Raw genomic sequence first — 25260 nt, 5'->3', positions numbered from 1 at the left:
ATATATAAAGTATAAATAATGATACATAATATATAGGATATACAGTTTATATAAATCCTAGATGTATAGTCCATTGTAAAACATATTAAATCGGTTCGGTTTAGTATTTCTATTTGGCTATCCTAATCTTAACAAGCACTGCAGCTCTGAAGAAAAAAAAAAAAAAAGAGAGAGAGCAAATTTGCTTAAAGTTGCATGAGCCAGTCTTAATTTGGGAAGAACGTCAAAAGAAACATCTTGATCTGTTTTCTCATGACAAGTTGGATCCATTAATGACAATAAACATCTGCAAATTTCATCTGATCCCAAGTTGTTATGGGAGACTCCAGCCAAGCCAAACCTTTTTCATGTAGGAAAGAAAAAAACACCCTAAAACATCTGGCATACTTACACACTTCTCGCTATCGAACACATAACATAAGTGCTTATTTGATTCGGAATCCTTGCATATGAATGTAAATATTCTCTTGTCGGTTTTATCATCAGCGCAGAACGATATCCTGTGTAACTGACAATTGTGCAAGACATCCTATAAACAAATCACAATATGTTAGTTTGAAGGTAATCACTAACAGTAAGCTACATTTAATAGGAAGACTAAATATGTAACATGCAAATGTAAGTATAGAAAAATACAATATTCCAGCCGATTCTGCTTGACTTATTTTATGCTCGTGATAGCCTCATACCTATGCTGTACATGCAGTTTATTAACCTTCACCACCTTTGTTGGAAATCGACTATGCCACCACCCACGTTTTTGCGTAGAATAAGTAAAATCAATAAACACAAGCTTTATCATTGCTTCACAAGGATCCTCTTCCTGTATACTTGGTCATGTATCTGCAAACTGTAACATCAAGTGTTATATTCTTTCACATTAACATTGTCTAGGTTGGAAACTGGCCAGTATGTGGTTTATTAAGAATGAGGCCCTTAAACAAAGGTACCCAGGGCACTTATAACATTTTCACTATATCTAATCTACCCTTTATACAACACGGGGCTGTCAGTCATTTTTTATCTGTTAGTGGCTGAGAGCCATTTATTGCTTATTGGTTTTAACAGGCCCAAACTGAGAATAGACCTATTTGACATAAACCATCATTGAGAAGAAGTGCATGGTTTCTATCCTAAGCAAACAGTACTTCTCATGTAAATAACATTGTCCAGAATGTAGTCTTGGTAACAGATTATACAGTAGATGACCATAATTTTAAGATGATCAAAGACATATTACTGAATATGACGTTATGTTAACTATGGGTGGGGCTTTTTTTATTATTCTTTTGCATACTTTGTAAAATTTCAGAAAACATCAAAAGACTCAACTGACACGTTCAGAGGAGGTGCCACATTACTGACCATTTCTAGTTTTATTATTGGCACTGTGATATTTTACACAGGAAAAATGTGAAGCCCTTAGAAAAGAGACAATCGGGTAGGAAAGCAGGACTATGTTTATTAAAAAAAAGGAACTTGGAAAAGCCTGGATTGCTTGGCAGGTTTCACAAGTGGAAATTTAAGGACTGAAGTGGAGAAGAAGGCATGCAAGTGTTTAAGGGGACATTCCAGACATCATACGCACTTTAATGCACATAATAGCTGCATGGTCCCATTATATTTTCATGTGGTCCGTTTTGCAAATGCATGAGGAATTCTTCAGACTCCCTCAAATGCATTTGCCCTTTCCCCAGACAAAATGCCCTGCAGGGGATGTCTTCTGCTGAACAAGTCAGCTCCAGTGCTGGATCGGAAGGAAACTGTGCTCAGGGGTCTATTCAGACCTTAGAGTGTGTATGTGTGTATGTGGAAGCACAGTCCTAGCACTGATTGACAGCTTTGAGCAGCCAATCAGTTGGAAGAAATATTGGCTCATGGAGGAAGAGGGTAGCTTCTGCAGCTTTGTCAAGTAAGTGCTTTATTTTTTTCATTTTGTAAGAAAGCATATTCAAGTACTCAGCATACTTTAATATACACTCTTCTATAGCTGGTGTGTCAGGGACATTAGACTGTCCTGTTAAGGGAAAGTGGGCGGTCCTGACACTAAGCTCCTCCCCTTCACCCTAACTATTGGAAAAGCAGCAACAATGATGCAAAACAGAATTGATATATTACAGTACATGTAAAATATAACAACGTGAAATTCACCCTTACCAAAAACATTTTAATTCTGTTGAATGAATGCAGATGTTCACAAAGATTTGCGGGATAGAGCTATATATCAATAAGTTAACCTTTTTCAACAATGTTATTCTATTCAAGTAGTAACATTATACTCTAAAATAGGCCATCATAAACAGAAAAATCTTTGTAAACTGTAATAAATGGAACATATACAAGAGTTGATTGAAGAAACGGAAAAAAAAAAAACATGTAAAAAAAGATTGTAGGTTCCCACCCATTAATAGGAACAATATGTTTAAAGTAAAAAATAAATGGTCGGTGAACATGAAATAATAGCCCCAGTGCTTTAGACTTGTCAGAGGAACCACTTACAAAGCTTTACTCATCTTCCTGCCTTTTAAAGGGTTAATTTTTTTAAAAAAAACATCATCTTAAATAAGCATACTTTATTCATTTTTTAATTCGTGACACACATCTGCAGTTATCTTTTGCTTTGGTCATATACCAAGACAATCTTTGTTATTCTACTAATAAATTAGTGAAAACTAAAACATTGGGATACAGTAATATTAAACTGGTATATATTATCATAAAACATCTGTTATTATTACTGTGACGTGTCTATATTTTGTATGTATTTTTGTGGTATGGGAAGATTTGCAGTGCAATGGAGACATCCAGTGGCGGATGTTTTAAACTCGTGCTGGATATGACTAGTCATAAGCCACAGAAGATTAGAGAAAAGACTTTTGTTTATACTGTACAAGGAAATTCCAATTGCAATAAATCATAAAATGTGTGTTGTTTTTACGCCCTTGGATTTATCACACTTGGAGTTTTTTCTTAACTATATCTAGTATGCAGGAGTTAGTTTGGGACTATAAAAGAGACACATAATTAATCAACTCTTGCATATTTTTTAAGTGTCTTTCTTTGGGAAGAACAGTCCCTCATCAGCACCCAAGTCCCGCTGTCCTTCCTTCCTTCCCTGATGCCCTTTTTTCTGTGTATCAGAATTACCCAACAGTGATTTTCCACTTTCTCATTCAGACTATCCACACAAACTATATATTGTTTTTTTTTTCAGGACAAGCAAGGATTTTGTCTAAAAGATTTCCATATAGATACACTATCATTAATTACGAGAAAAATGTGTCCGAAAACCAGGATCAGGCAGTTTCTAGCAGACCACAAAGCCCCCCCACACAGACGTGTGCATTTTCACATAGACTATCTCCTCCATAACTGCGACATACAGGAAATCTCTGGAAAGAGGGGTTGGGTGAACCACTTTCTGGGAGGTATTCTGGGATGACTAGTTAAGGGCTGCAAGCAGCAGTCTAAGAAAGAAGAGGGCAGTGAACAGAAGTGTTATGGCTCAGGAGGCTCAGAACGAAGCTGCGGAAGATGGCGTCCAGGAGAATGCTGTAAGCTGAGAAGCGTCCCAAGGATCAAGGAGAAAATAAACATCATCATACTTTAGTATCACTTTTGTTTTGAATTATTATCAAATGTTTTGTGTATGTTATATGTTTTATAACTTGTAACAGTGATCTAATTAAATTTAAATGTACATTTTTCTATACACTTGTATTTGTGCTTTATTTGTCACACATTCCCTAAACAATAACCCTGTAAAAGGGTCATAATTTCTTACAATGGATCCAACAACTTGTGCAAGGTTTTCCTTGCTTTTTTCACTCTGGCCAATCAGCATTTATAAGGGGAAGGGACGAGCATTAGATATATAAGTGTGCTGATGCCATTTTTACATGTCAGTAGAAGCAGTTACAGACTGATGAGAGCTGGAGTGTGAGACAGTGACAGGTTAGCAGTTAATTAATAAAATTTACTGATGTGGGTGGATTGGAGAAGCTGTAGTGTATGTATTTAATTTACATACCACTTATAGGGACTGCATCAGACATTTGTTACCAATATATTTTAGGGAAAAATACAATAAAATATCTATTATCTTTCTATATTATCATATATTATTCTTCATTGATAACGATTGGTGACAAAACTATTACCATACAATTCAGGCTACTGGGAGTGGCTTAGTGAGGGTGCGAGACTAACATGACATGGGTGTGGTTAGTTATGCAAGGGGTGGGGCTAGCTCTCAATAAGAGCGGTGCTATCCCCAGATACAATTGTATGGAGAGGAAGGGAAAGTGGCCGGGGAGTAGACATTGGCAAATCTAGCTTCCACAGGGGAAACTTGAAGAGTTCCCAATTATGCTTATCATCTGACAAAGTGGTGGATTGTTCCTGCTTATTGGACCATTCCATCAGTGGCTATGATGATAACATTGCTTTTTAAACGGCACAAGAATTACTTTTTATACTTAGCTCCTGTTGTATGCCAGGGTTTCCATCTTTCTAATCACAGCTGTGATCTACTGTAATATTAAATTGTATCAAATTACACATTATTCCATTGCTCCAAGCATTCTATTTTATTATATGTTTCCCGTGTCAGTGTTTTAGAGGTTTATTTGGCTAGTAATTCTATCCCCATAGTGCTGCCAATATTTTTTTCTTGTCTCTAGTTTGCAATAATTATTTCTGGCAATGAAAATAAACTGTTTTGCAAATGTGGCAGAAACAAAGCTACATTTTAGATAATTATACTTCTCTGTACAAAAGAAATAAGGCAGCAGCCTATTTCATTGCAGTTAAAATTGAACTCCATACTGATCCAAATTAAGGGGAACATATTTCACTTAGGATGGAAATTAAAGCAGAAACATAGCTGCAAGGCTGGCACTACATATAGGCAAGGTAGGCACCAGCTTAGAGAGCAGATCTACGTGGGGGTGCCTCCTCGGTGGAAGAGGACTGAGGTGGTGGGAGCATGATCCCTCTGTCTCACTGCTCTCCTACAGTGCGGGCGTTTGATGCTAAGCACCGGAATATGTGTTACTGTTTTAAAAGCATTTGCATGCTAGCCCAAGTATGTCTAAGGGCAAGCAAGTGTGTAGATGTAAGCCAGAAAGTTTAATGAGTAGGGCAAAAGTGAATGTGCATGTTTATGGTCAGGTGTGTGTGTTTATGGGCAGGCAATTAAGGGTAGAGTACATGTGTGTATTCTGACAGTCTATCCATTGTTACTGTTTTCTACCTAAAAGATATCGAATGAATAAAAGGATGCACATGAGCCAGACACACAATGATGTGAGAGACTGATAAGGTCATACAGAAAACAATTACTACAAGTTCTTGCTGCTACTGGTGGCTCTACAAGCTAATGAATCATAAGGTGTACTTAGTTTTTCACATATGGCTTCTCCATTTTGGCTTTATTTTTATTGAATAAATCATGACACTATGTAATATGCCATGTGTTGTTGTTAATCTGAGGTTGGATTTACCTAATTTTTAGATGACTGTTATGTCCTGATATGTAAAACCATAGAATTCAAAGAGGGTGTAATCTCTTAGCAGCTCTAAAAATTAGGTTAAAATTACCTTAGATGAACAACAACACATGCCATATTACACCATGTAATAATTTATTCAACAAAAATAAAGCCAAAATGGAGGAACCATGTGTGAAAACTAAGTACCCCCAGAATTAAGATGCTAATTATTAGAAAGGAGCTGCTAATTGAATACCCTTGATTAATTGATCAAAAACAAACAAGTGTGATCACCTCTATAAAAGCCAATCTTTTTACAGTTTGCTGGTCTGGAGCATTCAGGTGTGTGTTAACACAATGCCAATGAGGGAAGACATCAGAAATTATTTTAAAGAAGCAAGTGTTGCTGCCCATCAATCTGGGATGAGTTATAAGGCCAAAGTGAAAAACATTCAAAACAGTTGTCAATCCTCCCAGGAGTGGACGCCCAGCAAATTCACCCCAAGGTCAGACTGTGCAATGCTCAGAGAAATTGCAAAAACCCAAGAGTAACTTGGCCTGCATTTTTCCCTCCCTGTCAAAATATTTACTGCAGAAGATATTTCTTGTTAAAATTCTATATAAATTCTGTCACACGTCATAGATGGTATGATCCTTACTCTGCGATGGAAAGCATTTTTCTTGCACAAGACTTAATGACTGGAATTTTGGCTATACCCCACTATCTTGCAAGAAGTAGAGCAGCTCAAATTCTCTGAATGAGCTACTGTGCTACCACACAGTTTGACCCCACCGATCCCTGACTCCATTTCCCTGTTTGAAAAATTAGGTCTGGCCTGTGGGCGAGGGGATTGCCCCCTATTTTTTAAACATGTGCAAAGTACACATTTGGAAAACTATAATTATCAGGTGATTAAATATAACATAAATGTTACATAGGTATACTGCAGCACAAAGGGGTATGGTTTGTAGATATACAAAATCCAATTTAAAATCCATAAACCCGATTTCCTAATTATTTCTCAACTGTCTTGACCTACATAAATGAATATAATACATATGAGCAAACCAGGGCTGTGTATAAACAAAAACACTTTCTATAGGGCAACAATTATTTTTATGCAGTGCTGTAATATACATTTTTTACTACGTGTCTCAGGTTAATGGAGCCATCTGGACATCCTAGTAAGACATCAAATCAGCATGTGGGTATCAACAGCTGCATGTGAGCCACGTCCATATATTAGTAATGTTTGATAATTTAAAACAGTCACTGAGAATGATAAACTACTATGTTTTTTTTTAATTTGCAGCTCTTTTCCCAGGGAACAAAATAACAAAGCTATGTGGTTAAAAGAAACTAATCCTAAAAGGATATACTGTAAACTCATGGGATCTCTGTGATTATACAAATACAAATGCAGATTGACTGAGTCACTGAAATCCATAGGGCATTAACCCTGAAAAAGATATTTTAGACTGAGAAAGGAAAATATTTTGACAACAGAAGGATATTCCCTGCAGACTGTATCTGCGTGTGATGAGAAAAGCATTATCGTAATCACATGAAAATCATTACTAACAATACTGCTCTTGCTAACATATCTCTAAGCACAAAACAATGGATAAAACTACTACTCCGTAGAAACATATACAAATATACACAGCATGGGAATGCTCACTTCTCCATTGTACCGTCTCCAGGGACAGATTTACAGTGTGTGTATATACACAGGTCAGCCATAATCTTCAGAGGTCTATTAGAGCCTTGATGTGACCCAAAAGGGGACCTACACAATATTAGGCAGGTAGTTATAATGTTATGACAGACTGGTGTATGCATTGGGTCATTCTGAAGAGCTCAGTGAATTCATGCATGGTGCCTTAATAGGATGCTGACTTTGTAATAAGTCAGTTTGTTACATTTCATCCCTGCTAGACATCCCATGGTCAACTGTAAGTGGTATCATTGGAAAGTAGAAGCTTTTAGTAACAGCAGCAACTCAGCCACCTAAAGTCACAGAGCGGGATCACCGAGTGCTGGAGCGCATGGTACGTAGAAGTTGTCAACGCTCTGCCTTATTCCATAGCTGAGGAGTTCCAAACTTCCACTGGCATTAATATCAGCACAAAAACTGTGCGGTGGGAGCTTCATGGAATGGGTTTCCATAGCCAAGCAGCTGCATCCAAGCCTCACATAGCCAAGTACAATGCCAAGCTTCAGATCGAGTCTGGGAGAACCTTACCGGACTGCTTTGTGCAAACTGTGTGGTGGAGGAATGGTAATGGTATAGGGCTGTTTTCCCACATAAATCTCGTGGAAAGCCTTCTCAGAAGGGTATAAGCTGTTATAGCTTAAAAGAAGGGACCTACTATATATTAATGTCTATGTTTTTAGAATACAATGTCATAAAAGCCCACGTTAGTGTGTTGACTAAAATAGTAAACATTGTGTCCGGTCTGATTGAAAATACTATTTAATAGTACCTACTAAATACTAGTGGCAACACCATTTCATGTGTATCCTTAAATGGAATCAGTAGACAGGGGATATTGAAGACGCCAACATATATGTAGTGGGGGTACCATGGGGAATTTACTTTATTGTGTTTTGATCAGATAAGAAGTCATTTTATACGTATAAAAAGGAGGTGGGAAAATTGCAGTGCAATAAAATCTGGAGCTAGACAAGTTAACAGCTCATTTTAGAGGTCTATATTTAAGTGCACAGATAATGGTTCTACAGAGAATGGCACTTCATAATGGAAAGGTTTTGTAATGAGTACAGTTTTATTGCCATATAATACATTTTATTCAGCTGCTTTTGTTCCTTGGGCACCATTTCCCTACACATTAATGATTACTGCATGCAACGTATGTGATGATATAACCCTAAAAGTTCAAATTAATCTTAAATCTGTATAGTTTTAAACATAAGAAAAATCGATATTGCGGTATTAGCCCTAGAGTTGAGTAATGAAGTAATTGTTCTGGGTTAAGCACCTTTTACATGTCCGTTGTATTGAGGGAAGATCGCTTCAATCTTTTTAATATATGTATAGTAGTATTAAGATGATGTTATAAGGAGCATCCAATCTGCCCCTCACTTTAAAGCAAAGCACGGATTATTTACTTGTATCGTGGATGATTAGTATATGTCATGCCAAAAGCTAGATATAGAAAATGTTATTAAGCCATTGAAGGAAACACTGCAGGGAGGATAGAGTCAACATAACAAACAATTTTATTCTACAATGTGTCTGTCTATAATGCAAAACACATCCATGTATGTTCCTTATCTCCATCTGTACTGCCTTTGCGGTATCTGCAATGGTCTCATAAGGATTTATACACCAGGTGTGGGCAGATTCTTTCGCTGCTGCTCACCAAGCTAAGCGGATATCAATTTGGCATCAAATCAAGTATTGCAGCTTACCTTCGTTTTTGGATCTAGAATTTTTACACCATATATTGATATTTGGAGCTCAACTTTTGGGGTTTTCTGACCTTCAGATTTCTTAATGTGCCTTGCAAACTAGAAAAAAAAATATAATTTAGATCATTACAACACATTTTACCACTTGTAATAATAATACCACTTGATAATGTAATACATTTTATATTTGTTTGTTACAATATAGTTATATGAATGTATGTAATCATTATTAGCGATCCTTTATATTAGTTGTACCACTATTTAAACTATTATTCTATTTAGTACATGTTGTAAGAAATAGTATATGTAATACAACCAAAAGCATTTTAGGAACAAAAAAGCAGAAACAACAGCATGAAAATGGAAAAATGTTCTTTTTTATTTTTCATTTTTAAGAACGGAATTATAGCACCACCTTGTGGTAAATTCATGATGACTATATACGATTCTAATTTACAGCTTTCATTTAGAACACTGGACATGTTTGCAGGCTTACAAGTATTAGAAAACTTTTTATTTTAGTATTTCATTGACCTGAAAAGACAATGCTGTAAAACTCCTTTTTATTAAAGCCTGTGCCTGTAACCAGAATACTTGCAGACCGATTTCACTTACTGAGTCTAGTAATACTTAGAGATGAAAATGTAGCACAAAGACTCTAAACAGTCAATAGCCAAGAACATGTGAACTTAACGTATTACATCTGCAAGAGGTTACACAAAGAAGAGAAACTTGTTAAAGTGACTATACAGTATGTCATATAGGCATGCTAGTAAAAGAAATCTGTCATTTTCATAGTATTGCTTTCAACAATTCCAGCTGCCATATTTATATGCTGAATGCCATCTCTTTCAACAAGTGTTCACATTCGTGGGCTGCTAGTAGCAGTGGAGTGGAGATGGGGCGTTATCAAAATTAACTTAGTGTGAGCTGAGTTATGTGGGACCTGCTTGAGTCCCAGTGAAGAGGAACCCAAATGTTGGGAGGTATGGGCTAGTGTGTAGCTAACAACATAAGTAGAACATTTCTAGATGATACAATTATGTTTTCTAAATGTTGTCAGACATATCGTAATTGGCAAGCTTAAGAAATGCTCCAGTTTAACACATTTATAGCTTTTATTTCTAGCAGCACCAGTTACTGCATATACTATGCCTGTGTTATATATACCGTATAAAATGCTTTGTATGGTGTTTCAGTTTATTATTAGAGGAATGTTGTATCAGTATAGATCTGTAGACTAAATGTCCATCGCTAGGCATAGGTATTTTCCTGAATGGGAGGGGGGCGGTGTGAAGAAAACAAGATTAGCTTGATTTTCCCAACTTCTGTGCTTTTGTTTCAAACAAGTTTTTACTTTATTTTTTATTATTTGTTTATTTCCTCTTTATTTCAGATCACCTTAATTATTAATGCAGACCTTTATTGTCAATCCAGTTTATATTATTTTACAAAGGCAATCGTCACCTAATGGACTTATTTTATTACATTTAAGGGGTACATAACAAAAATAGCTAATTAAGAAGGTTTAGTTTAGATGGAGTCTAGGCCTGCTAGACTTTATAAAGTCTTTCTCACCTCATTTGAACCATTTCTATCAATGTTTTAATAATGATTATAATTAAGGGCATAAAAAATAGAAGTCAGCCCCCCATATCATCAAAAGAGGAACATATAGCTCACATTTGAAAACACTCAAAATATACATATATATATATATATATCTATATATATATAGATATATATATATAGATATATATAGATATATATATATATATATATATATATATATATATATATATATTAAATACAGGAATGATAAATAAGGAAGACTAGGCCTACATGCTTGAAGAATGTTACTTGTCTTTTACTTGTATTGTTTCCAAGCATCAACAGTGTTTCCAATTAAAATATATATTTCATGTATTAGGTAGACTTATTGATTCTACTTTTTAATTTGAAATAACATTTATTAAGATATCAGCTATGTTCTTTGAAGAAATTGAATATAGTTATTTTGTTTACAACAACTCTATGAGCCATTACTATGATACCTTCAAATTCAATATTGTACGGCTGAAGAACCGTTTCTAATGAATTCCCATGAGCCCATTGGTGTATACAAAATGTCCATCAAACTAATTACCTTAAGTTTTCTTACTGCATCTCTTACTACTTCAGTTCCTTTAGGCTGCTCCACCTCTGTACTCCCAAGAAACTGAAAAAAAAAAGTATATACTTTGTCACTTAAATAAAACAAGCGTCTACAATGTTACATAATCTGTGATTTATGACGCACTTTAGAGCAAAATTTCAATAATGCAATTATAGAAAGATATTTAATTATGGCGATATCACCATGAGCAACCAATAAATCAAAAGACCAGAATGAAAGGTTAAATTACTAGAAGCAAAATTAAATTACAATGAAGGATTGTATAAAGCAAAGGAGGACATAAAACTGGGCAAGAGTAAACACTTATCACTGATTTTGCCCAGTTGGTTAAATAGCTCCTACCAGAAATAACTAGTACTGGGGGGCTCCTAAATGAGTTTGGTCCATCCCATCTACTGCGATAGATAACTAAAGGCACATCCCTTGTTGCTCAATGGTTAAGGGTGTAGGGACATATTGTGGTACCAAGGTACTTTGAGTCATTTGCCGGCAAGGCTAGCAATGGAAGAGATATACGTGAGGCACTAGATCGCTAGGTGCCCCTATAACTGAAACTACTATTTCCTGTGACTTATTCCATTGTATCCTGTCGTTTGTTTCATTTCTCAAGTTGTAACCTTCTAAAACCAAGGTTAAAAGGAGCAACTAAATTATATAAAAGCACTTTTATGCAAGTTTCATTACAGTCATTTATCTAAAGCAATAAAATGCACAATGATGAGAGAATAAAGTGCAGTAAATGCTTTTATATCACTTTATGCGATACAATGCATACATATATTTGCTACTCAGTCGCATGAATTGCTGTCCATAGGTCATAAATTCACCTAAAACTGTGCACTCTAGCCATGCTTATATAACAAAGGTATCTCTCTGAGTATTTCACATTTTGGGGATTTATGTTGTTAATGTTTGTGGAATTTGACAGTGAATAAACATCCTGACTGTATTGCTTGTTTTGGTAAATGTAACCTATGAATGAAAGTACTGCATTAGTATTATTTTTAGTAATGTAATCCAGATATTGATTGGTAATAATATATAGAGAAAGATGTGACACGCTGATGTTGTAATCAAGAAACCCTGCATTCTCTCTTTGTTTAGTTTTTTCCTAGCGGCTGCCAGTAGGCAGCAGTATAGGCCACAGCATGGGTGTCTGAGCATAAATAAAATATATAACATTGTATTTATAACAATACTCTCATAAGACAATAATGGTCAAAGTCAACAGACCGCTTTGCCGTTTTTCGATTTCATAGTCCTAAAAGGTCCCTAAGGTCCCAAAAGCTTATTTAACGGTACATCCTTTACTGTTACCCCAATAAAAAAGTATTAACTTCCCCTAAAGACATTCCCCTAACATTTCATATGGTCAAAGTGGGACATCTTTGTTTTAGGGAGTGTGCCTAGGGGCCGGAGCATTACCAAGACTTTTTATATGGCTGTGAAAGTTATAAATAGGGCATTTAGAAGACTAATGTGTATTATTCACACAATTTAATTTACAAACACCTTTTCTATGTTCATTATTTTAACTGTTAGGGCTGTGCAACACTTGGATACACTCATACCCATCAAACCTTTTGATACACTGTCATAGAAAGAAGAGACGTCGGGAGAGGAAAGATTGGTGGAGGGAATATATCTGCCATATATCTAGAACAGCAGCATTAAATATAATATGATCATTATTTCAAAGAAGTAGTCCAGGTGTATCTGCGTGTGGTTGAAATAACATTTACAAATCAGTGATATTTGTGATAGATGTGGTAGATTTTCTAGGGGAAAACAGTCTCCTATCCATTAGTGTAGAAACCTAACAATATATCCACATGCTGCCAAGACCAATATAGCTGCTAAAACTCTCTTTGAAAAGACATTCTCCCACATGTGAGTTATCCTTATTGTTCCGTATACTTCCAAGGTAATTGTATCTCATGTGTCAGACAAGTCCTCAAAGAAAATGAAGACAGATTGCTCTGACCTTTAACTTGCTGTGATTGACACATACATTATATATTGATGTCCTGAATTTCTTTTTTTTTTTTTGTGAAGAGTTAAATGTTTGTATGAATCAGGAATAGATGCACTTCCAAAATATAGTGAAGAAAAGTTCTAAAAGAGGGTTGCGGTGACGCAGATCTTTATGTTTGTGGCTATTTTGTACAGGACTTTAATCAATAGCAAATGTGTTGTCCCACTTGCACTGCTGAATTAAACATGTTTGTAACATCACATAAAAATTATTTTATCTGTGTTTTTCAAAATGTTTGGCAGGAAAATGTAAGTATCATGTGACACAAAAATACTAAAAAAATACAAAAAAACCCTAAAAATAAAGTTCTCCATCCTAAAGAATTCAATTATTATTGAGTCTAAGAAGAACAACAGTTATGTGTTTGCTTTTATATTTTTACTACTATACTGTATATCACAGTCCTGTTTTGATGTCAGTTTAAATATAAGCATGTAAATGTGAAATTTTAAGAACACTAACAGTTTTAAAACTTATGAAAGACTGATAATTTTTAGCTGTGTAAGTTGAGACTGTACTCTATAGAATCTGATGTCAGGAATCACGGAACTTGAACAAGCAGCCATGAGCGTGGCATACTGTGCACCTAACAGTTTCGTCACCAGGGGGCTTTGTGATTGTTGGGATTCCTGTCTTCTCTATGTCCTAATCCAGTTTGCCACACCTGAAGTGCATCCGGGAATGTGCCTTCTATGTGCCTTGGGTATTAAGTTTGGACCATAACCTTATTTTAATGGTGTATTTATACATAAAGACCCAAATTAAATCTTTTCAACTTATGCCACCTTCTCCTGCAACTCTACCTGATGAAGTGAGGACCACCTACAGTATCCATCAATACTAGTTGCATCTAGTTTATTTAACATGGTCTATTCACTAAAGCAAGAGATGACAGGAGAGTTGTGGTTTCAACTTACTCACTTGATTATGAGGGGCCTATATATAGTATAGCTAAATCGGTGAGACTTCTCAAAAGTCCCCTCACCCATTTAATTACCCATTATACAGGCCCAGCACAGCCCTTCTAGCTGAAGAAACCTGCCAATGTTGGTCTTTTATAATGAATAATGAAGTGAATGACCTGCAACCTCCAATCTAGCGCAAACTCTCCTAGCAACTCTCCCTTAATGAGTAAACCCAGGGCCGGCCCTATAATGGGGCAGACTGGGGCAATTGCCCCAGGCGGCACTTTAGAAGGGGCGGCACTTTGCCGCCCCAAGATCTTTTTTTTTGTTTTTTTTTTTTGAAGCGGAGGAGAGAGAGAGGGGCACCGAGTAGTTTTCGCTTACCCGCTCGGCGCCCCTCTCTCTCTCTCCTCTGCGGCGAGTCTCCCTGTTCGGTCCCGGTGCCGGCTTGTAATGCAGAGCGCCGGAAGCGACGTCAATTTCCGGCGCTCAGCATTACAAGCCGGCACCGTGGCAGAGCAGGGAGACTCGCCGCAGGACTGTTTAAAGGTAAGTACCGGGGGGGATCGTAGATTATGGCGTCGGCGAAGTTTAAAATGCCGCCCCGTTTTAAACTTCGCCCCAGGCGGCGTTAAGTCTTCGGCCGGCCCTGAGTAAACCCCATTAGGTGTTCAATATGTTCAAGATGACTGTTAGAGAGTTTGATCTTTTCAGCCCCGGATATATTAGCTAAATAAAATACTAAGCAATATGTTGCATTGTTGACGATGTTCATTAAAAAGTTATATCAGTATTGCGTAAGACAAGGATATTTATTATTTACTCTAATGCAGACAGAAAATAACAGCATTCTCCACTCCTCAATACTTGAATTAACTTCAGGTAATTTTAAGACTAAAACATGATTATATATACTAACAAATTAAATTAAATATGTTCCAAACTGTAGATCAGTGTTGAACCAAAGGCCTGTAGACAGTCAGGCACCATGAAACAACAGTGACATATGACACTAAATAAACAAACATTAACTATTAAACAATTATTATTATTAAGCAGTGTTGAACCCAACTCTATAGATCTCCATATGCCCCAAAGTAAAAGTCTCCCTAAACCAAAACATAGAACACTATTTGAAATAGAGGTCCAATATAATAGTGCAGTTTTTAAATATCTGTACCCTCCAATTTCTTAAAAACATTTAGTAGGAAAGTATAATTTACTGAACTATATTTTTTCATACAACCAATTACACCGGTGCACACTTTTTAATGTAACCAACTTTTAAGGGAGGTTTAGCAAGGGAAGCAGAGAGGTCATTGTTGCAGGAACTGCTTTTTAGTAAATAGGAACATTAATATATGTTTTGGCTTGTGTTTTACCTACTATATGAGTAGTGGACATGGGTTGCTTCATCCATTATTAGTGATTCACGTCACAGACGCAATATCTGTATCTCCCTTTGGGTAAACCACTCCCCTAACTGTGGCATACCTTACCATTTATATTGTTTAACCCCTTAATGACAAAGCCCATACATGTACAGGCTCAAAATGCATTGTTTTCAATGGATTTAGGGACCGCCCATTGTCCTTAGGGGGTTAAGAAGCGCATTACCTCTACCACCAGGTGGCACTAGAGAGTGAGTGTTGATGTGTGCATCTGTTGGTTAACTAAGACCATGGATAATGGCTGCCTACACGAAAAGCCATGTGGGCTATATCAGGAACTCCAGATTCTTAAATCAAATACATTTATTGTTGTATTGTTAGATGTGTTTTGTTAAAATTGTGTATTAACTATTAGCATAAGTTTGCATAAAACAGGCCACGACCGCAACAATATGACATAAAGCCATTGAGGTATTTAACAAGGACTTCTGGCATTATTTATCCTATTAGTAGATTGTTTATTTGCTCTTGGTATAGGATCTCTACAGTCCTTTTGGTAAAAATGTGAGTGTTGTCCATCAAATGTGGACTTGCACTTAAATGCCAGCAGGGGAAAAATAACTTGGAGAGCACAAACGCTCTTGCACATGGGCACAGAAATCCAGTCATCCAAGTTCTCCAGTGGTTTTGAAGAGAATGTCAGGCTTCTTCTCAGTAAAATGCCTCTGGGATTGCAAAAATGATAGGAACAGTTAAGCAAGTTTTCTTCACTGATCTGTGACAGTCTCTTTAATCTATACAAAAAAAGTGGAATTGTCATGGCAAGTAATAGATAAGCTGCTACATGTCACCTCCATCGAAACATGCCTTGTTAAATATTATCCATCTTAAGAACAGACTTTATGAAATAACAAAATAACTGTTTAATTACTCCCTTTTCTACTTAATTTAAATATTCTAGTCACATCTATTTAGAGCTCACAGTACTATTTGACATTTAGTAGAAGACATTAGTAAATCTAATTATTCTCTGACTATCCAATAACCAGTGGGCTCAATATCTAGTAGCTGAGCCCAAAACGACGAAAAAGATAAAAACGTAATTGATAAGAATGTGTATGTGGTTGTGAAGGGAACATAATCGATACATCCATTAAGATAGTTAAAGCCCTTCTGTAATAGCTACCACAGCATTGCTAACAGCACAATAATTTAGCAAAGCCATGAATACAACAAAACTCTGAAAACACTGCTTTTCATGCAAAAATATGCATGTTTATTAGAATATTTGTCAATTACCATTCTTCTGTATTACAGAATTGCATAGTAGAATTGCCAACGCAGGTGGCATTCTAGTTCTGTCTGATGCTGAATGATTTCATTCTTAAATAACAAGACCACACAACTTCTTTATACATCAAACGTTTTCACTTTTCATTGTGCCGTCAATAAGACTCTCAGGAAGAAAGTTGGATAATAGATTGTAATTGTTTCCTCTATGTCCCTATATTTTCAGCAGCAGCCCAATATGAAAATCTTAGACACTGTAATCTGCACCATTAATTAACAAAAAATATTTTGCCCTAGAAGAAATCTCCCAGCACTTTAACAAAATCTCCAACTGTTGAATAAATTAGATTAACTGGGCTGCACTGAAATGAGTCATTTTTATACGAACACGGAAATCTGAAAAATAAAATTATAGCCACCTGCATCTGTAAATATATCGAAACAGAAATGCAAATTAGGACACTTACTCTTGGATTTTGAAAGGTGATAGTGATATAATACATTTTTAGTAGTGTAGGAGCTCAGCACATCAGAAGTTGCTGACAGGCCAGTCTTTAGAACTTCTCTCATTAAAAATAATTAGTTAATTAACACTGCAATTTTTAAGTATCAGTTGCTTTAAATAAGCTTACTGTCAGGGACACTTTATGACAGAAGGTTTGCCCTCCTCCATAATAAACTAGTTCATTATTTTTATCGTGTTCAACAATTTTATCCTTTTGTGTCACCTACCTCTATCCCACAGAATAAGAATATACACTTAAGGAAAAAGAAAGTACGCCCCCTTTGAATTACATGGTTTTAGTCAAGTCACCTTTATTTATAAACAGAGCAGCGAGGTGTAATCACAGCAGTATAAGATAAGATATACAAACAGGTATGTGAGAGTGAAATTCCAACGCACAGCACATCTGAGCGAGGGGAGAAATGTACAGAAAAAGAGTACATACTGCAACAGAATAACGCCATTATCCCAAAATAAAGTATGACGTTGCTCGAATAAAAGTGACAAAATGAATTGTACAATCAGAAATAACAGCGACACAGTAAAACAAACAGGACCCCGTATCAACGCAATAACGGAGGAAGAGAAAAACTCCTACGGAGCTGTATGAGTCCAAATAACAGTTGTAGGTACCACCGCAACGCCGGACAACAGAGTGACGAAGCGGGGACACCAAACATATGCTGGATACAGTAAACTATGAAAAAAGAAAAAAAAAGAAACAAAAGAAGGAGGGAAGAAAAGATGAGGTCTCCCTCACCAGGCAGGCGACACGGACAGACACAAAGTGGCATGAGAGATGTTGGACGAGGCAACACGTAGAAAGAATGGCAGTGGCCGTAACTAAATAAGGTGAGTCCGGGTAACAAAGAACCCCTCCGGCTCGGAGGCTGTATGTGCATGAAAGCCAAACATGGGGATCAACAGGTGGAAGGGGGTGGAGACTGAAAAATGGCTGTGAACCTAGGAGAGGAGAGAAATTGGTGCCATGGTAGCCATTTAAGATCATTCTTATAACCCCGACCGTGGGAGGTCGCTATTAAATCTTCCATGTTACATATGTACATAACCTGTTTCAACCAAGCGTCGAGAGGCGGAGGTGTGTCAGAGCGCCAAAATCTGGGGATAACAGTTCGAGCCGCATTAAGGAATTGAAAGGTAAGTGTACGTTTATATGTGCCGAATGACATGGAGGTGTGATGCAGCAGGATGAGTTCAGGGGTAAGGCGGAACTGAATTACATGGTTTTAGATATCAGGACATAATAACAATCATTTGTTAGCAACTCTAAAAATTAGGTAAATAGAGTCTCAGATGAACAACACATGACATATTATACTGCGTCATAATTTATTCAACAAAAATAAAGCTAAAATAGAGAAGCCATGTGTGGAAAACTAAGTACACCTTATGATTCAATGGCTTGTACAATTACCTTTAGCAGTAATAGCTTGAAGTGATCTTTTTCTGTATGACCTCATCAGTCTCTCATATTATTGTAGAGGAATTTTGGGCCACGCTTCAGTTCAATGAGATTTGTGGGCATTTGTTTATGCATAACTCCCTTAAGGTGCCACCACATCATTTTAATCGAGTTGAAGTCTGGACCTGAATAATTGCCCAGAAATCTATTCATTTACTTGTTTGATTTGGAAATAATATAATTTTTATGTCCCTTTTCAAGCTGTAAATTTGCTTTAGTTGGTGCGCTGACACTGTAACCTAAGTAGCACTCACAAACACCTAAACTGGGTTCTTCACTATGGATATTTTGCCACTTTTCATGGAGCAACTTTACCACTAATCTCATCCAAAGTTCTTCTAAAGTGAGGCAAACAATCTGCATTTTGTAGTGGATATGTGCAACTGATGAATACTCGCAAAGTTGTGTACAGAAACATCATATGAGTGAAGAAGTTAGGTAGAAGGCTTTATTAGGAGCACTGTTAAATGCAATACAAAAAGTCAGTGGTGTCAGTAAACCAACAATGGACTCTGCAAAGGAGTCCCAGCTGTAGAACCCAAGGGACTCATATAGGAGTCACAGTAGGCTACAGGCCTGGAGTAGGGTCTAAATCATGGTAGCAAAGCATAATTGAGAAAAGCACAGCAGGTCATACCAAGAAGAGCAATGAGATCTGGGTCATGATCAGCATGGTCATGCACAGATCAAGGTTTATAACCAGGAAGTCAAACTGACTTCTAGAACCCCCTTAAGAGCCACAGCAGAATACCCCTGCATCATGCAGCTCCTATGGGAAGACCAGTTAACTCTGCCAAAAATTGTTGTTCCTGGAGGGATGTTTATGCTGTTGGTGCACAACTCGCCATCCAGGTAAGCATAGAGCCTGATGCTTTGAAGATGTACAAAGTATTGATAACAGCTATTTGGGTAAGGTATATGGCAACCTTCTTATAACAAATTCTTGTTTTTCTAAGATATGGGTGCAGCGACCAAGCTTAGTGGCCTCACATAATGCAACCTTATATGACCATTTTAAAATGAAGAGACAACAAAGCTAAAAGAAAGAACAAAAATTCAAGATTTGTTCAAAACAATAAGGACCATAAGCAGTGCCTTTCAATAAACAGTAAGTGCCTGCTGATAAATATGCGGGTTAGCTTTTAAATTAATGGTATAACACAATAATGGTTATTTCATGCAAACTGCACCTGTGCAAACCAATAAAAAGATATATTCTCATGGAAGATTGTATAACAGTAAAGTAACAAATATATTTTTGGTGTATTATTTTAATTTAGTTTTAGACCTTGCAGCGAAGATGAAGATATCACAAATAACTAAATAACATAGGCTGTTTTAATAATGTATAGGAACCCTAATCTTGTAGTTTTCCTGAAGCACCACAGGCCCTCTGCTAGCTATCATCTTAAGAGAGGCCCTTGCAAGATATCAAAGCTTTGTGTAAAAGTATCATCTAAGGCTAGATGGCGAGCTCAAATCAATTTATGGTTCTCAATTCTTGTAGTATCTGTATGTGTTAATGTATATTTGTGATGTATGTGGTAACCACCCCATTTACACTGTACTGTGTTGAGTAATTTGTTGGCATTGAATAAATAAAAGGTAATACGGTATTTATTTAGAGTTGAATTAAAGTGATGATTTTGTTCCCAAAAGCAGATTTCAAACCAAGGAGTTTGAAAGGTATTCTCTAATTACTATACTACCAGTATTTTAACCCCTTAATGACAAAGCCTGTACATGTATTTGTTTTCAATGGGTTTAGGGACCGCCCATTGTCCTTAAGGGGTTAATCCTTAAGGATTTAAGCTTGATAATTCTACATTGGGTTCATCTTATGTTTAAAAATACCAGGAACCATGAGAAATGGGTGAAATAAACCATTCTATATTTGACAAAATATATCATGGTAAACAAAGCATGTTACATTTTTGTATGTACGCAGAGAACAGTTTTATGCGGTAATAGACGGGAGAGTATTCATTCAGTGGTACGTGTTCTGTGTTTTAAAACATTACAGATGCCCTTGTCTGCTGGAATGTCGTCAATTATATAATTTGTTGATCATGTGTGTTGCCTACCAGTAAATCGCATTACAAATCAGAATGAATTATGCGGAGAGTATATGGTTAGGTGAATGGAAGGGACATATTAGGGCCGTTGTCTGTCTATATACACAGCTGAAAATTTTAATATCATGCCCTCTCAAAGTTTGTATATGTGTTCCTTAGTCCCTCTGAATGCAGCTCTAAGCCTTTAATCACTTATTTTTTAGATATTGCAGCTGAGATCTTTGAGAAAATATTCATCAAGATGCAACCTTTAAAGAGCTTTTCTGACTGCATGATAGCATTTTAGGAGAATGCAGTTTATGTTCATAAACATATTCAGGATTCTTTTTGTTTGTTTTTTAAGCTTAGGTCAAAGTTCCCAAATCTTCCCTCTGATATTTGTCTTAAAAAAAGGGGGCCAATCCAAGCTTCTTGTAAGGGAGCTAATCAAATTTACTTTTTCTGATGTTCAAGGACTCTGAATGTCTCAATGATTATGTTCATCTCAAGCAAAAAAAACTGACCCATCTGTGCAGCTTGTAAGCAGTATTCCATGATAACTGACTTATCATGGATAGTCTGCCAGATGTTTTATTATATAAAGGCAATGCTGATATAATTACTATATTGATATATTCAAGGGTAGACATTCTATATGAACTTTACATATGACACAGTGCCTTCTTTGTGATTTGACAAAGGTGTTATAACAGACATACATGGTTACAATATAATGCAGGTAGAAACTAGGATTGTCATTTAGCATTTATGTCAAATGGTGTATATTTACTAAAATAATCTATCTACATTTATGTAAGGTGTCTTCGTATTTAATAATTATGGTTACGGAGTTGTTCCTAAATACAGTTGTGTGAAAAAGTATATACACCCTCATTGAATTCTATGGTTTTACATATCAGGACATAATAACAACCATCTGTTTTATTGCAAGTCTAAAAACTAGGTAAGTACAATCTCAGATAAAAAAACAACACATGACATATCATAATTTATTCAACAAAAATAAAGCCAAAATGGAGAAGATATGTGTGAAAAACTAAAGTACACCTTATGATTCAATAGCTTGCAGAGCCACCTTTAGCAGCAATAACCTGAAGTAATCGTTTTCTGTATGACTGCCAAAAAACTGACTTATCACAACTTTCTGAACACGTACAGTTTTTTTTCTCTACTGAGGGTACTAGTGTACATTTTCAGCATATTCTTCAAAAAACTGACTTTGCCGGGACTTGAACCCTGAGTTGTATGTTACTGGCTCTCTTTGTTACCGGTTCACCAGCCTGTCTTTCACAGTCTAGCCTTTCAGTTCTGGTGACCATGAACCTACAAACATTGTCATAATTGCCAAATCTCAGGTCAGTGTCACTATACCATTGCCAGATTATTGTGGTTCCTGCCTGCATTATATCAAGCCTGCTACTGATCTCTACTTACCTGTTACCGATTCTGGACCGCCTGACTAGGCTGTCTTCGCCTACCTACTGACCTTGGCCTGCCTGACTATGCTTTTAAATTTTGTCCTAGCCTCATAGCTTTGCTAAAGACCAGATTGCTACGCTAAGCTCAGGGGCTCAACCACCTGGGTAACAAGTGGTTCCTTCTGGCAGAAGACCTTGCCACTCTTCTTTAGAATGTTGCTTCAGTTCATTGAGGTTTGCAGGCAGTTGTTCATGCACAGCTCTCTTAACATCTCACAGCAGCATTTCAATCGGCCTGAGGTCTGGACTTTGACTGGGCTATTGTAACAACTTAGCCATTCTTTTTCAGCCATTCTGTTGTAGATTTACTGGTGTGCTTGGGATAATTTCGGCCAAACTTTAGATGATTTCGGCCAAGCTTTAGTTGTCAAGACAGATGGCCTCATATTTGACGCTAGAATATTTTGGGATAAAAGTGAGTTCATGGTTGACTCAATGAATACAAGGCTCCCAAGTCATTTGGCTGCCAAACAAGCCCAACTCATCACCTCTCCACCACCGTGCTTGATAGTTGGTATATGGTGTTTGTGCTGATATGCTGTGCATTTTGGCCGAAAATCTCCACTTTGGTCTTGTCTGTCCAAAGGACATTGTTCAAGAAGTCTACTGGTTTGTTTAGATGCAACTTTGGAAAACTAAGCCGTGCTGCCATGTTCTTTCTCTTGGCCACCCTTCCAAACAAACCATACTTGATGATCAATTAAAAAAGGGTATTTGATTGGCAGCACCTGCCTGCTACTTAGCATCTCAATTTCTATGGAATCAGTAATGGTGTACTTTTTTTTTTTTTTTTACACATGGCTTCTGCCTTTTGCCTTTATTTTTGCTGAATAAATCATGGCACAGTGTAATATGCCATGTGCTGTTGTTCATCTGAGTTTGTAGTTACCTAATTTTTAGACCTTCTTAGGAACAGATGATTGATATTATTATGTGAGTGTAAGTATATGCTTGTGTGTGTTATGGGGTTTTTTTTTATGGAAAGTGTAAACAACACTGTAATACACCAGGGATATGCACCAACATGTAGTGTTGGCACTTTGGGATCTGCAACTTGGTTCCATTCTGAAAACTGGGCACTCAGGCCCCAAAAATGTTTCCCATCACTATAGATATACTCTCTGCATTCCAAAGTGATGTCCAAAATTGGAATAATTACACTGAGGGGAATACATGTTTTCAACATTTTGAATCTGCAGCTTTTCTCATGGTATTTTTTATATGTTTCTGCCTGGAACTGTGGAAGAGGGGACTTTTTAGCTGCTGCTGCATATTCTGGTAGTGCATGTCCACTATGATCTTAGAAAAAAAAAACTTAATGGCGCAATCCACATTCAGATATAAATACAAATTCCTTCTAATACAGTTCTTTGGTGTTAGATGAATAATTTTGAACTGTCTCCACACATACTTGCTAGCTATCTAGAATTATGGTTCAGGCCTAAGCACAGCTTATGCTGGGCTTACAAACGGCACCATGTGTGTCCTTTAATAATGCCAACAATAAATTATGAGCCTGTGAACTATGAGCACCTTGCAAGTAGGAGTGTCATGATTATAGATAAGATTCTGGAAACCCTGCTTCTTTGGTTTCTCTTGAATACCTATATATTACGCACCATTACAAGTGCTGGAATTGCTCTCCAAGTCTGTCTATCACTCAGACGGTCCAATTTCATTACCCGTGAAATACATGTCCTATTTTAAACCAGGATTTCCCATTACAGCCTAAGAGATCATTTAAAGATAACATCATTGATAAATGGGTCAATGTTAATGGAATTCATCCTACACATGCATAAACTCGAAAACAATATTAATAATCACAAAGCTTGACATATGGACCAGTTCATATAATGAAATCATTGTCGGTGAATTCATGCCATCACTTGTATACAAAAATTCAAACAACAATAATCAGAGGAAACATAAAATAGGGGATATTTTTAGGACACGCACACTCATTATTAGCTATCTTAGGCAGTCCAGAAACACTGAAATAAACAGCAAACTTGACTTGCTATGTTCATGACCAAAAGGAACTAGAAAAAGGAACATTGCTGATTCCAATAAGCAGTTCTTTTGCTAGCTATAGGCTTTGTAACAACCAATTGATAACATCAAACTTTTGTGCCAACTTTCACCTCGCTTGTCCAGTGCTTCAAAGTAACTACCCAAACTTTCCCATCTGAGTAAAACTCATGCAGTGTATGTGAGTGTGTAAGTCGCTGTGTGGCCTGCATTCTTTAATTCTTCTTAAAGCTCTCTCATAGACGTGCATGCATTTACTCTGTATAATGAATGATCATGGCTGCGTCTACATAGCTGGTTACGTTACCTATATCATGTAGAACATATCACTCATTTAAGCGTATATTCACTACTGGCCATGTTTTCTAAAACTCAGCGTGATCTGCCCCAATTTAGCCCTAGAATACTCGTTGATACAGTAAGTGAGTTCTGTTTTTTCACTATTGGCAGGATGGCTACACAGTTTCCTGAGATCTGCCAAACTCAGCTTGGCTCAACAGCCGAACTCCAGGAAAGTGCATTGTCTTCAGTGCGGAAGTCACTTTTAAGTTTGGCAACAGAGGGCAACTGTCCTTGTGTTTTATGTTTTTGCTTTTGTTTGTATAAATTCCTTTATTTTGCCGGAAATTCAAAAAAGAGGTTACAGTACAATACATTGCCAATAATAAATGTACAGAATAAAGTTAAATAGAGAAGCAATGCTATTATAAGTCTCTGGTGCATATCATCATGTGCAATTCAGTAAGCTTGTAAGGCCATTGAACTACACGGGGAGTGGCCCACACAAGGGCCTTATAAGTAATCCAGAAACCAAAAGGACCGGTAGGGCACCTCTACTGTGTTTCTGTAATTTTCTCAGCAAATCTTCCTGCATTATTCTGGACTCTTGGAGTATACTTTCAGAAAAGGGCAGAGCCACAACACACCCCACGGGAACAGATTCTCCCCTGTTCCTCTAATTAT

At 36.8% G+C, this 25260-nt stretch overlaps 1 protein-coding gene across 1 annotated transcript in view; it reads right to left on the bottom strand.

Annotated features, from left to right (window-relative positions):
- The window catches only part of GULP1 (GULP PTB domain containing engulfment adaptor 1), a 146316-nt gene that overhangs the window by 23943 nt on the left and 97113 nt on the right, over positions 1-25260 (bottom strand). The window contains exons 5-7 of the mRNA XM_053471795.1: positions 11075-11146; positions 8929-9027; positions 392-529 (exon numbers count right to left, since the gene is read on the bottom strand). Of these exons, the coding sequence (XP_053327770.1) occupies positions 392-529; positions 8929-9027; positions 11075-11146 (309 nt within the window). The remainder of the gene's footprint in view (positions 1-391; positions 530-8928; positions 9028-11074; positions 11147-25260) is intronic.

Source organism: Spea bombifrons, chromosome 7, assembly GCF_027358695.1.
Source record: "Spea bombifrons isolate aSpeBom1 chromosome 7, aSpeBom1.2.pri, whole genome shotgun sequence".
Taxonomy (NCBI): domain Eukaryota; kingdom Metazoa; phylum Chordata; class Amphibia; order Anura; family Pelobatidae; genus Spea; species Spea bombifrons.
Note: the sequence above shows the minus strand (reverse complement) of the source record. Positions and strands in the feature narration are given on the sequence as shown.